The 15,701-nt window shown below is 45.9% G+C and overlaps 1 protein-coding gene across 1 annotated transcript in view; it reads left to right on the forward strand.

The window, feature by feature from the left end:
* The first annotated feature begins 10,348 nt into the window (after positions 1–10,348).
* The window catches only part of CCDC12 (coiled-coil domain containing 12), a 32,246-nt gene continuing 26,893 nt past the window's right edge, over positions 10,349–15,701 (forward strand). The window contains exon 1 of the mRNA XM_077271765.1: positions 10,349–10,517. Coding sequence (XP_077127880.1) covers positions 10,440–10,517 — 78 coding nt within the window. The 5' untranslated portion in view covers positions 10,349–10,439. The remainder of the gene's footprint in view (positions 10,518–15,701) is intronic.

Below are 15,701 nucleotides of genomic sequence, written 5' to 3' on the forward strand. Positions count from 1 at the left end.
TATAACTACTATAATACTGCTCCTATGTACAAGAATATAACTACTATAATACTGCCCCTATGTACAAGAATATAACTACTATAATACTGCTCCTATGTACAAGAATATAACTACTATAATACTGCTCCTATGTACAAGAATATAACTACTATAATACTGCTCCTATGTACAAGAATATAACTACTATAATACTGCTCCTATGTACAAGAATATAACTACTATAATACTGCTCCTATGTACAAGAATATAACTACTATAATACTGATCCTATGTACAAGAATATAACTAATATAATACTGCCTCCTATGTACAAGAATATAACTACTATAATACTGATCCTATGTACAAGAATATAACTAATATAATACTGCTCCTATGTACAAGAATATAACTACTATAATACTGCTCCTATGTACAAGTATATAACTACTATAATACTGCTCCTATGTACAAGAATATAACTACTATAATACTGCCCCTATGTACAAGAATATAACTAATATAATACTGCCTCCTATGTACAAGAATATAACTACTATAATACTGCTCCCTATGTACAAGAATATAACTACTATAATACTGCCCCCTATGTACAAGAATATAACTACTATAATACTGCTCCTATGTACAAGAATATAACTACTATAATACTGATCCTATGTACAAGAATATAACTACTATAATACTGCTCCTATGTACAAGTATATAACTACTATAATACTGCTCCTATGTACAAGAATATAACTACTATAATACTGCTCCTATGTACAAGAATATAATTACTATAATACTGCCCTTATGTACAAGAATATAACTACTATAATACTGCCTCCTATGTACAAGAATATATTATAATACTGCTCCTATGTACAAGAATATAACTACTATAATACTGCCCCTATATACAAGAATATAACTACTATAATACTGCTCCTATGTACAAGAATATACTATAATACTGCTCCTATGTACAAGAATATAACTACTATAATACTGCTCCTATGTACAAGAATATAACTACTATAATACTGCCCCTATGTACAAGAATATAACTAATATAATACTGCCTCCTATGTACAAGAATATAACTACTATAATACTGCTCCCTATGTACAAGAATATAACTACTATAATACTGCCCCCTATGTACAAGAATATAACTACTATAATACTGCTCCTATGTACAAGAATATAACTACTATAATACTGATCCTATGTACAAGAATATAACTACTATAATACTGCTCCCTATGTACAAGAATATAACTACTATAATACTGCCCCCTATGTACAAGAATATAACTACTATAATACTGCTCCTATGTACAAGAATATAACTACTATAATACTGCTCCTATGTACAAGAATATAACTAATATAATACTGCTCCTATGTACAAGAATATAACTACTATAATACTGCTCCTATGTACAAGAATATAACTACTATAATACTGCCCCTATGTACAAGAATATAACTACTATAATACTGCTCCTATGTACAAGAATATAACTACTATAATACTGCTCCTATGTACAAGAATATAACTACTATAATACTGCTCCTATGTACAAGAATATAACTACTATAATACTGCCCCTATGTACAAGAATATAACTACTATAATACTGCTCCTATGTACAAGAATATAACTACTATAATACTGCTCCTATGTACAAGAATATAACTACTATAATACTGCTCCTATGTACAAGAATATAACTACTATAATACTGCTCCTATGTACAAGAATATAACTACTATAATACTGCTCCTATGTACAAGAATATAACTACTATAATACTGATCCTATGTACAAGAATATAACTAATATAATACTGCCTCCTATGTACAAGAATATAACTACTATAATACTGATCCTATGTACAAGAATATAACTACTATAATACTGCTCCTATGTATAAGAATATAACTAATATAATACTGCCTCCTATGTACAAGAATATAACTACTATAATACTGCTCCCTATGTACAAGAATATAACTACTATAATACTGCCCCCTATGTACAAGAATATAACTACTATAATACTGCTCCTATGTACAAGAATATAACTACTATAATACTGATCCTATGTACAAGAATATAACTACTATAATACTGCTCCCTATGTACAAGAATATAACTACTATAATACTGCCCCCTATGTACAAGAATATAACTACTATAATACTGCTCCTATGTACAAGAATATAACTACTATAATACTGCTCCTATGTACAAGAATATAACTAATATAATACTGCTCCTATGTACAAGAATATAACTACTATAATACTGCTCCTATGTACAAGAATATAACTACTATAATACTGCCCCTATGTACAAGAATATAACTACTATAATACTGCTCCTATGTATAAGAATATAACTACTATAATACTGCTCCTATGTACAAGAATATAACTACTATAATACTGCTCCTATGTACAAGAATATAACTACTATAATACTGCCCCTATGTACAAGAATATAACTACTATAATACTGCTCCTATGTATAAGAATATAACTACTATAATACTGCTCCTATGTACAAGAATATAACTAATATAATACTGCTCCTATGTACAAGAATATAACTACTATAATACTGCCCCTATGTACAAGAATATAACTACTATAATACTGCTCCTATGTATAAGAATATAACTACTATAATACTGCTCTACAGCAATGTAACTACTACAACCCCTGGCAAAAATGATGGAATCACCGGCCTTGGAGGATGTTCATTCAGTTGTTTAATTTTGTAGAAAAAAGCCGATCACAGACATGGCACAAAACTAAAGTCATTTCAAATGGCAACTTTCTGGCTTTAAGAAACACTAAGGCTACTTTCACACATCAGGCTTTTTGTTTCAGGCACAATCCAGCAATTTTTGAAAAAAACGAATCCATTTTTTTTTTTTTACGCCGGATCCGTTTTTTTCCCCATAGTTGTATTAGCGCCCGATTGTGCCTGATGGCCAGACGTTTCATCTGCTTTTTGCCAGATCCGTTCAAATAGTCGTTTCCGGTGGAAAAAAAACGCACAGTGACGGAATCGGCCAAAACCAGATGAATTGGAGATGTGAAACAACAATCCGGCATCCGGATCAGGTTTTCACAGCATTTTCCATGCAAATCATGGAGGTTTTCCGTTCTCGGGTGGGTGTGTCTCTGTCTCTCGTCCCTGGAACCAGGATGTCCAAACAAAAATACATGCGCATGAAAGAAAACCGGATCCGGCGCATCAGTTTTTCGCAAAAAAAGTCGGATCCGTTTTTTTTTAACATTAGCCGGATTTAGCCTGACACAAAAAACCTGATGTGTGAAAGTAGCCTAAAAGAAATCAAGAACAAATAATGTGATAGTAATGGTTACTTTTTTTTAACCAAGTATAGGGGAAAACTTATGGAATCATGGAAAACGAACAAACAAACCCTCCAACACATCACTAGTATTTTGTTGCCCCACCTCTGGCTTTTCTAACAGCTTGCCGTCTCTGAGGCCTGGACTTAATGAGGGTCACACAGGACTCTCCATCAATCTGGCGCCAGCTTTCTCTGATTGCTGTGGCAGATCAGCTTTGCAGGTTGGAGCCTTGTCATGGACCATTTTCTTCACCTTCCACCAAAGATTGTTCTATTGGATTGAGATCCGGACTATTTGCAGTTCATGACATTGACCTTATGTGTCTTTTTTCCAGGAATGTTTGCACAGTTTTTGCTCTATGGCAGGATGCATTATCATCTTGTAAATGATTTCATCATCCCCAAACATCCTTTCAATGGATGGGATAAGAAAAGTGTCCAAAATATCAACATAAACTTGTGCATTTATTGAAGATGTAATGACAGCCATCTCCTCAGTGCCTTCACCTGACATGCAGCCCCATATCATCAATGACTGAGGAAATTTGCATGTTCTCTTCAGGCAGTCATCTTTATAAATCTCATTGGAACGGCACCAAACAAAAGTTCCAGCATCATCACCTTGCCCAATGCAGATTCGCGATTCATCACTGAATACGACTTTCATCCAGTCATCCACTGTCCACGATTGCTTCTCCTTAGTCCATTGTAACCTTGTTTTTCCTGTTTAGGTGTTAATGATGGCTTTCATTTAGCTTTTCTGTATGTAAATCCCATTTCCTTTAGGCGGTTTCTTACAGTTCGGTCACAGACGTTGACTCCAGTTTCCACCCATTCGTTCCTCATTTGTTTTGATGTGCATTTCCTGTTTTGGAGACATATTGCTTTAAGTTTCCGGTCTTGATGCTTTGATGTCTTCCTTGGTCTACCAGTATGTTTGCCTTTAACAACCTTCCCATGTTATTTGTATTTGGTCCAGATTTTAGACACAGCTGACTGTGATCATCCAACATCTTTTGCAACATTGTGTGATTTACCCTTTTTTTAGGAGTTTGCTTATCCTCTCCTTTGTTTCAATTGACATCTCTCGTGTTGGAGCCGTGATTCATGTCAGTCCACTTGGTGCAACAGCTCTCCAAGGTGTGATCACTCCTTTTTAGATGGACTAACGAGCAGATCTAATTTGATGCAGGTGTTAGTTTTGGTCTAAACTAAATAGCAAAGCCACTAGAGACTCAAGGTCTACAAAAATTAAATTTTCAACAGCAGAAAAAAAAAAGGCAGCAACACTTACCTGCCCAGATCTTGGAACAAATGCACTGCAGGGTGCAGCCAGCCCATAAAGCAAGATGTTAGCAACACAGGTGCAAAATACCAGATCAACTGCCACTCTCCACATACCCACTCCTGGAGGGGGTGACTGCCCAGTATACTGTACAATTGCACAATAAAGGCCCACATAGGGCGTTGTTCACTGCATAGTGTCTTTTCGATTAGGCGGGCTGGCCAGTACACTCTCAATGCATCCCAGTGCTAATACCCCTCATGCGAGACTCAAGGTCTACAAAAAATTTTCAGGGTGCAGCCAAGCCCAAACACGTTCGGTCTCACATGAGGGGTATGCGCACTGGGATGCATTGAGAGTGTACTGGCCAGCCCGCCTAATCGAAAAGTAGGGGCGTGACTAAGGCTACTTTCACACTAGCGTTGTGCACTGCACGTCGCAATGCGATGTTGCAGCGCACCGACGCATACTGTGCAAGCGCCGCACAACGGGGGCAGCGGATGCTGTTTTTCAACGCATCCGCTGCCCCATTGTGATGTGCGGGGAGGAGGGGGCGGAGTTCTGGCCGCGCATGAGCGGTCGGAAAAGACGGGAACGACGCACCAAAAAACGTTACAAGCAACGTTTTTTGGTGGCGACGGTCCGACGCAACACGACGCAACCGTCGCACGATGGTTGCGACGTGTGGCAAAGCGTCGCACTGCGTCGCTAATGCAAGTCAATGGAGAAAAAACGCATCCTGCAAGCACTTTTGCAGGATGCGTTTTTTCTCCAAAACGACGCATAGCGACGCAGTGCACGACGCTAGTGTGAAAGTACCCTAATAGGCTGTGAACCAGACACTATGCAGTACCACAGGTGATAGTTTTGGGTATGAAAATTTACAGGGTGATTCCACAATTGTTTCCTCAGCATTGAGTGATTCCATAATTTTTTCCCTATGCGTGGTTAAAAAAAAGTATCCATTACTGACTACCACATTTTTTGTTCTTGATTTCTTTTAGTGTTTCTTAAAGCCAGAAAGTTGCCATTAGAAATGACTTTAGCTTTGTGCCATGTCTGCGATCTGCTTTTTGGAATCGCTCCTCCCTTTGGACTTTTCTGTGACTTTTTTCTCTGATGCTTTTTTTGCTTCCTCTGTGTTAGTTCGGAGCAGTATACGGATTGACCTAGATGTTCTTTTTTCCACATCAGGCGCTTTTTAAAGTGATTTTACAATCTGAAGACTCTTTCTAGTGTTTTTTGAGGACTTCTCAGGTGTTGTTCGGCGCGGCCTCCATGAAATCACCTGTAATATCTGATTTGCATTCTGTATGTAAATCTCGGGGCGCTTGCACATTCGCACGGTCGCTCCGGGTCACGTGACTGAGCAGCGGAGAACAATCCGTCTTTGATGTCATCTGCACGCTGCACCCAAGTCTGAGGTCACCGACAAGAACGGAGCTGAGTGCGAGAAGGAGGGAAGTGGATGAACCTGTTGTTCCTGTGGAGATTATCTGCCTGTGAGGTGCAACACCGGGATATCAGGGGTGATGGCGCAGAGTCACCTGACAAGACCGGCGGAAACCGGGCCGCTCATATCCAAGCCTGCAAATCATCTCCAGATCCCCCATAACATTGCGTCATCATCCCCAGAACCCCCATAACAGCGTGTCATCCCCAGATCCCCATAACAGCGCGTCATCCCCAGATCCCCCATAACATTGCGTCATCCCCAGATCCCCCATAACAGCGCGTCATCCCCAGATCCCCCATAACAGCGTGTCATCCCCAGATCCCCATAACAGCGCGTCATCCCCAGATCCCCCATAACAGCGCGTCATCCCCAGATCCCCCATAACAGCGCGTCATCCCCAGATCCCCCATAACAGCGCGTCATCCCCAGATCCCCCATAACAGCGTGTCATCCCCAGATCCCCATAACAGCGCGTCATCCCCAGATCCCCCATAACAGCGCGTCATCCCCAGATCCCCCATAACAGCGCGTCACCCAGATTCCCCATAACAGCGCGTCACCCACAGATTCCCCATAACAGCACATCCTTTGCAGATCCCCAATAACAGCGTGTCCACCGCAGATCCCCCATAACAGCGCATCATCCCCAGATCCCCCATAACAGCGTGTCCACCGCAGATCCCCCATAACAGCGCATCATCCCCAGATCCCCCATAACAGCGTGTCCACCGCAGATCCCCCATAACAGCGCATCATCCCCAGATCCCCCATAACAGCGCGTCATCCCCAGATCCCCCATAACAGCGCGTCATCCCCAGATCCCCCATAACAGCGTGTCCACCGCAGATCCCCCATAAAAAGGCGTCATCTGCAGATAAAAACTGCATTAGCAGTATATCGCACAAGACTGGATTAGATACACAGCTCAGTATCACAGGGGATTAGATACACAGATCAGTATCAAAGAGGATTAGATACACAGCTCAGTATCACGGAGGATTAGATACACAGCTCAGTATCACGGAGGATTAGATATACAGCTCAGTGTCACGGAGGATTAGATACACAGCTCAGTATCACAGAGGATTAGATACACAGCTCAGTATCACGGAGGATTAGATACACAGCTCAGTATCACGGAGGATTAGATACACAGCTCAGTATCACGGAGGATTAGATATACAGCTCAGTGTCACGGAGGATTAGATACACAGCTCAGTATCACAGAAAATTAGATACACAGCTCAGTATCACGGAGGATTAGATACACAGCTCAGTATCACGGAGGATTAGATACACAGCTCAGTATCACGGAGGATTAGATATACAGCTCAGTGTCACGGAGGATTAGATACACAGCTCAGTATCACAGAGGATTAGATACACAGCTCAGTATCACGGAGGATTAGATACACAGCTCAGTATCACGGAGGATTAGATACACAGCTCAGTATCACGGAGGATTAGATACACAGCTCAGTATCACGGAGGATTAGATATACAGCTCAGTGTCACGGAGGATTAGATACACAGCTCAGTATCACAGAGGATTAGATACACAGCTCAGTATCACGGAGGATTAGATACACAGCTCAGTATCACGGAGGATTAGATACACAGCTCAGTATCACGGAGGATTAGATACACAGCTCAGTATCACAGAGGATTAGATACACAGCTCAGTATCACGGAGGATTAGATACACAGCTCAGTATCACAGAGGATTAGATACACAGCTCAGTATCACAGAGGATTAGATACACAGCTCAGTATCACGGAGGATTAGATACACAGCTCAGTATCACGAAGGATTAGATACACAGCTCAGTGTCACGGAGGATTAGATACACGGCTCAGTATCACGGAGGATTGGATACACGGCTCAGTATCACGGAGGATTAGATACACAGCTCAGTATCACGGAGGATTAGATACACGGCTCAGTGTCACGGAGGATTAGATACACGGCTCAGTGTCACGGAGCATTAGATACACGGCTCAGTATCACGGAGGATTAGATACACGGCTCAGTGTCACGGAGGATTAGATACACGGCTCAGTGTCACGGAGCATTAGATACACGGCTCAGTATCACGGAGGATTGGATACACGGCTCAGTATCACGGAGGATTGGATACACGGCTCAGTATCACGGAGGATTGGATACACGGCTCAGTATCACGGAGGATTGGATACACGGCTCAGTATCACGGAGGATTGGATACACGGCTCAGTATCACGGAGGATTGGATACACGGCTCAGTATCACGGAGGATTAGATACACGGCTCAGTATCACGGAGGATTACATACACGGCTCAGTGTCACGGAGGATTAGATACACGGCTCAGTATCACGGAGGATTAGATACACGGCTCAGTATCACGGAGGATTAGATACACGGCTCAGTGTCACGGAGGATTAGATACACGGCTCAGTATCACGGAGCATTAGATACACGGCTCAGTATCACGGAGGATTAGATACACGGCTCAGTATCACTGAGGATTAGATACACGGCTCAGTATCACGGAGGATTGGATACACGGCTCAGTATCACGGAGGATTAGATACACGGCTCAGTATCACGGAGGATTAGATACACGGCTCAGTATCACGGAGGATTAGATACACGGCTCAGTATCACGGAGGATTGGATACACGGCTCAGTATCACGGAGGATTAGATACACGGCTCAGTATCACGGAGGATTAGATACACAGCTCTGTATCACGGAGGATTAGATACACGGCTCAGTATCACGGAGGATTAGATACACAGCTCAGTATCACGGAGGATTAGATACACGGCTCAGTATCACGGAGGATTAGATACACGGCTCAGTATCACGGAGGATTAGATACACGGCTCAGTATCACGGAGGATTAGATACACAGCTCAGTATCACGGAGGATTAGATACACGGCTCAGTATCACGGAGCATTAGATACACGGCTCAGTATCACGGAGGATTAGATACACGGCTCAGTATCACGGAGCATTAGATACACAGCTCAGTATCACGGAGGATTAGATACACGGCTCAGTATCACTGAGGATTAGATACACGGCTCAGTATCACGGAGGATTAGATACACGGCTCAGTATCACTGAGGATTAGATACACGGCTCAGTATCACTGAGGATTAGATACACGGCTCAGTATCACGGAGGATTAGATACACGGCTCAGTATCACGGAGGATTAGATACACGGCTCAGTATCACGGAGGATTAGATACACGGCTCAGTATCACGGAGGATTAGATACACGGCTCAGTATCACGGAGCATTAGATACACAGCTCAGTATCACGGAGGATTAGATACACGGCTCAGTATCACTGAGGATTAGATACACGGCTCAGTATCACGGAGGATTAGATACACGGCTCAGTATCACTGAGGATTAGATACACGGCTCAGTATCACGGAGGATTAGATACACGGCTCAGTATCACGGAGGATTAGATACACGGCTCAGTATCACGGAGGATTAGATACACGGCTCAGTATCACGGAGGATTAGATACACGGCTCAGTATCACGGAGGATTAGATACACGGCTCAGTATCACGGAGGATTGGATACACGGCTCAGTATCACGGAGGATTAGATACACGGCTCAGTATCACGGAGGATTAGATACACAGCTCTGTATCACGGAGGATTAGATACACGGCTCAGTATCACGGAGGATTAGATACACGGCTCAGTATCACGGAGGATTAGATACACGGCTCAGTATCACGGAGGATTAGATACACGGCTCAGTATCACGGAGGATTAGATACACAGCTCTGTATCACGGAGGATTAGATACACGGCTCAGTATCACGGAGGATTAGATACACGGCTCAGTATCACGGAGGATTAGATACACAGCTCTGTATCACGGAGGATTAGATACACGGCTCAGTATCACGGAGGATTAGATACACAGCTCAGTATCACGGAGGATTAGATACACGGCTCAGTATCACGGAGGATTAGATACACGGCTCAGTATCACGGAGGATTAGATACACAGCTCAGTATCACGGAGGATTAGATACACAGCTCAGTATCACGGAGGATTAGATACACGGCTCAGTATCACGGAGGATTAGATACACGGCTGAGCTCGGGGTTTCTCTCGCTTTCCTCCTCTTCGCTCTGCTGTTGCTGCAGCCGATCTCCTCCGCCATCCATTGCTCTTCCTTATCTGTCGCTCCATCTCCATGGCAGCTTAGTGCAGCGATCTATTTAGCTGGCCTTGCATCACGTGGTGCCCGTGCTCCGCTATGATTGGCGGGGCTGGTGTATCCCGGTGCATTGTGGGAAGATGGAGGGAAATGTGGGCAAATTGGAAGAAGCGGCGCTGAAGAGGAAGGAGAGGCTGCGGGAGCTGCGGAGGAAGCGGGTGAGAGGCCGGAGGGAGGCGGGCGGGGACCGGGCGCTTGTGTCTGCGGCCTCGTGTCTCAGACAGAGCCGCGGTACCGGGACTGTGCGGTCGGGATGGAAAGGTCTCACACCGGTTTTGGTTTTCACGTTTTGACTCCAAGAACAAGTTCTCCCATCACCCAGGACAGTGTGGAGAGGATGATTCCTCCATGATGGAGACCAGGTGACAGGAAAGTGAGAACTGAGAGACCAAACACCGGAAACTCCCAGACCCGAGTCTCGGGGAGAAGCCGCGGGGGATGCTGGGAAGAGACAAAACCGGAATGTGCCCGTGACGGGGCGGCTGTGAGGGGAGGAGCTATTGGGGCGAGGGCCACCGGGTCTGTTGGGGCGAGGGCCCCCCCTGGTCTGTTGGGGCGAGGGCCCCCCCTGGTCTGTTGGGGCGAGGCCCCCCCCTCTGGTCTGTTGGGGCGAGGCCCCCCCCTCTGGTCTGTTGGGGCGAGGCCCCCCCTGGTCTGTTGGGGCGAGGCCCCCCCCTGGTCTGTTGGGGCGCGGTCCCCCCCTGGTCTGTTGGGGCGCGGTCCCCCCCCTCTGGTCTGTTGGGGCGCGGTCCCCCCCCTCTGGTCTGTTGGGGCGAGGGCCCCCCCTGGTCTGTTGGGGCGAGGGCCCCCCCTGGTCTGTTGGGGCGAGGGCCCCCCCTGGTCTGTTGGGGCGAGGGCCCCCCCTGGTCTGTTGGGGCGCGGTCCCCCCCTCTGGTCTGTTGGGGCGCGGTCCCCCCCTCTGGTCTGTTGGGGCGCGGTCCCCCCCTCTGGTCTGTTGGGGCGCGGTCCCCCCCTCTGGTCTGTTGGGGCGCGGTCCCCCCCTCTGGTCTGTTGGGGCGCGGTCCCCCCCTCTGGTCTGTTGGGGCGCGGTCCCCCCCTCTGGTCTGTTGGGGCGCGGTCCCCCCCTCTGGTCTGTTGGGGCGAGGCCCCCCCCTGGTCTGTTGGGGCGAGGCCCCCCTCTGGTCTGTTGGGGCGAGGCCCCCCCCGTGGTCTGTTGGGGCGAGGCCCCCCCCTGGTCTGTTGGGGCGAGGCCCCCCCCTGGTCTGTTGGGGCGAGGGCCCCCCTGGTCTGTTGGCCCCTGGTCTGTTGGGGCGAGGGCCCCCCCCGGGTCTGTTGGGTTGACAGTGTCTCCCTTTGCTCACAGTGGGGCAGACAGCCGCCATCATACAAGCCCACATATATCTGTACGGTTTACAGTCCGGTGACGATGACATGAGACATTCGGACTTCTCTGCCGCCGTCCTCCCTGCTGGCGCTCGGTGCGGGGACGTCGGTCACATACACCTCTCATCCTCTCCCAATGCGTGTGGTGCCATATGTGAGGACACGGTGACTGTGAGGGGAGCAGCGCACAATAGGTTTGCTCCCCTTGGGAGTGTGCAGACACTATAAGGCTGTGTGCACACGTTGAGTAGTTGCTTGCAGATATTTCTGTAAGGTTTCTGCATCTTTTGGCAGGAATAACACGTGCGGTTTTGCCGTGTTTTTATACAGCAATGGAGTTTTTTTTGGCTAAATAAAGATATTTAAAAAAAAAAGTTTTGTCTTGTAATCTCTTGGTTCAAACACCACCTTTTTCACGCTGATGTAGGAGCATCAGGGTAATGGGATTAGGGCTTGGTGTCAGCAGCTGTCATTGACAGCAGTAGCATTACCGCGGGTGACAGTCGCAGCTGTGGGGTCACGGTGACATATTACAGCATGATCTTGCAGCGCTCTGACCGGCAGTAGCATTACCGCTGGTGGCAGTCGCAGCTGCAGAGTCATGGTGACATATTACAGCATGATCCCACAGTGCTCTGACCAATGGTCTTACCGGTGGTAGCGTTACTGCCAACAAGAACCACCGCGTCGATGTTTCCCACGCTGTCACACAGATAACTGCGTGGGAAACACCATAGAAAGCCAGTAAAACGCAGAACAAAAACGCAGAAAATCTGCAAACTCTTTTACTCCTGCGTTTTTGCTGTGGATTTGACTGACTCAATTGAAGTCAATGGGTGAAAAACGCTGCAGAAAAACAAAGAATTGCCGTGTGCAGAAAAAAATGCTGCAACTAGTCAAGGAAAATTACTGACTATGTGCCCAACACTTCAGGGTTGTCATTAAATTAGCTTGCATAAGGATTCCATAGTTTTTGGCCTATTTCCGCATGGAAAAAACCCGCAGTGAAAATGCACTGTGTGTACACAGCTTAAGGGCTTGTTCCCATGTTGCAGATTTGATTTGTTTTTCCCTTGCAGATTGCAAGCAATCCTGATGTCAGCGAAGTGAATGAGAAACCTGAAGTGTCTTGCACACATTGGGGTCTAAGGGGTAACGTTTCTCCTTATGGAGAGTGACATACCATCTCTGGCTTGTCAAGGTAAGGAGGCTTATTCGCCGTGCAATGCTCCTCTGGGAATTTAAATATGCAAATTGCCTCTTCTGAGAAAAAGAGGACTTAACTCTATAGCGCCACCTGTTGGAAGTAGCGATCCTACAAGTCACAATCAACCCTTTAACGAGTCGTGCAATATGATTTAGGATAAAAGCCAAATCAGTAACCCAATTCGCAGACACGGTGTTTCGGGCTGTTGGCCAACAGCCAACAAATTGAGATACTGATTTGGCTTTTATCCTAAGTCATATTGCACGACTCGTTAAAGGGTTGATTGTGACTTGTAGGATCGCTACTTCCAACAGGTGGCGCTATAGAGTTAAGTCCTCTTTTTCTCAGAAGAGGCAATTTGCATATTGCACACATTGAGCATTTTTGACTTGCAGAAAATAATCTGCCTCATGTTTATTCTGTGTTTTTGGCAGCGGTTTTCACTATTGACCTCACTCAAATCAAACGGAAGCAAAAACGTACCAATAATGTGCGTTTTTTTTTCTGCCAAGAGATGCTGAGATGGTGCAGAAATGTCTGAATCCATTTACTCAGTGTGCACATAAAGGCTGAGATCTCCAAAACTCCTGTCCCTTACTTCATCCTTTGGACTTACTCAGTGGTCCTCCGCAGCCACCCACACAGACGGACATACCCTAGACCTGGTCTTCACCCGTCTCTGCTCTCTATCTAACTTCACCACCTCCCCTCTCCCTCTATCCAACCACCATCTGCTCACCTTCTCATCCCTGTCCTCCTCACCGGTCACCCATGTCCAGCAACATGCGCACCCACACAGGAACCTCGCACACCTGGACACCCACACACTCTCTGACTCCATCCTACCACTGGCATCCATATCCTCACTCCACGACACAGACACTGCCTCTGCTTTCTACAATGCCACTCTTGCATCAGCTATTGACACGGTCGCCCCTGTCATGCATAGCAGAGTGCAACAAACCAATAGACAACCCTGGCACAATAACATCACTAAAAAGCTTCGGTAAGTATCCAGAATTGCAGAGCAGTGTTGGAAGAAAACACATTCGCAAGATGATTTCACTGCACTCAAATAAGCAACACTGGCATTCAAATCAGCTCTCACCTCTGCTAAACAGGCGACTTCACAACCCTCCTATCTTCCTTATCCCGCAACCCCAAACAGTTGTTCAACACTTTTAACTCCCTCCTCCGCCCCCCACTGCCCCCTCCGATTTTCCTAATCGTTGCCGAGGACTTTGCCACACACTTCAAAAATAAGATAGACCAAACAAGGCAAATCTTCGTCGTCAGACCACCACACCCCCTTTGTATCAGAGACCAATGCCCAAACCCCATAACTTCCCTCCAAATCACTGAAGGGGAGCTTATTCATCTTCTCTCTAAATCACACCTCACCACTTTGTGCACTTGACCCCATCCCACCTCCTCCCCAACCTCAACACCACACTAATCCCATCCCTAACCCATCTCTTCAACCTATCACTAACTTCTGGTACCTTCCCCTCTGCCTTCAAACATGCCACAATCACACCTATCCTCAAAAAGCCATCCCTTGACCCAAGCGCTATGTCCAGCTATCGCCCCATATCTTTGCTTCCATTTGCATCCAAACTCCTTGAGCAGCACGTCCATGCTGAACTTTCCTCTCACTTTGCATCTAACTCTCTCTTCGACAACCTACAATCGGGCTTCCGTCCCCTCCATTCCACTGAGACTGCCCTGACCAAAATTACTAACGACTTACTTACAGCCAAAGCTAACACAATTCTCTATACTCCTCCTCCTAGACCTGTCCTCTGCCTTCGACACAGTTGACCACTGCCTCCTACTACAGATCCTCTCTACCTTTGGTGTCAAGACCTTGCCCTATCCTGGATCTCATACCTTTCCAACCGCACATTTAGCGTTTCCTACTCCCACACTACCTCTTCATCTCGCCCCCTCTCTGTTGGTGTCCCTCAAGGCTCTGTCCTAGGACCTCTTCTCAATCTATACACTTGGCCTGGGACAGCTCATAAGGTCCTATGGCTTCCAGTACCATCTATATGTTGATAACACTCGCATCTACCTCTCTGGCCCAGATGTCACCTCTCTGATCTCCAGAATCCCAGAGTGCCCATCAGCCATATCCTCCTTCTCTCGCTTTCTCAAGCTCAATGTGGACAAATCAGAACTCATTATCTTTCCTCCATCACGCATATCTTCCCTACCTGATGTATCTATCAAAATAAATGAAATCACATTTTCCCCTGTTCCCAAAATCCGCTGCCTCGTAGTAACCCTAGATTCTGCCCTGTGCTTCAAACCGCACATCCAAGCTCTTTCCACCTCCTGTCGCCTCCAGCTCAAAAATATTTCCAGAATCCGTCCTTTCCTCAACCCTCACTCTACCAAAATGCTCGTGCATGCCCTCATCATCTCCCGTCTCGACTACTGCAACATCCTCCTCTGTGGCCTACCTTCTAACACTCTTGCACCTCTCCAGTCCATCCTTAACTCTGCTGCCCGACTAATTAATCTCTCTCCTCACTACACTCCTGCTTCCCCTCTTTGCAAATCCCTTCACAGGCTCCCAATTTCTCAGCGTATCCAGTTTAAACTACTAACACTGACCTACAACACCATCCATAACCTTTCTCCTCCGTATATTTCCGAACTAATCTCTCAATATCTTCCCTCACATAATCTCCTGTCCTCCCAAGACCTCCTTCTCTCCTCCACACTTATTCGCTCCTCACCCAGTCGCCTCCAAGACTTCACCCGAATATCCCCCATCCTCTGGAAT

This window comes from Ranitomeya variabilis, chromosome 6 (assembly GCF_051348905.1).
Source record: "Ranitomeya variabilis isolate aRanVar5 chromosome 6, aRanVar5.hap1, whole genome shotgun sequence".
Taxonomy (NCBI): domain Eukaryota; kingdom Metazoa; phylum Chordata; class Amphibia; order Anura; family Dendrobatidae; genus Ranitomeya; species Ranitomeya variabilis.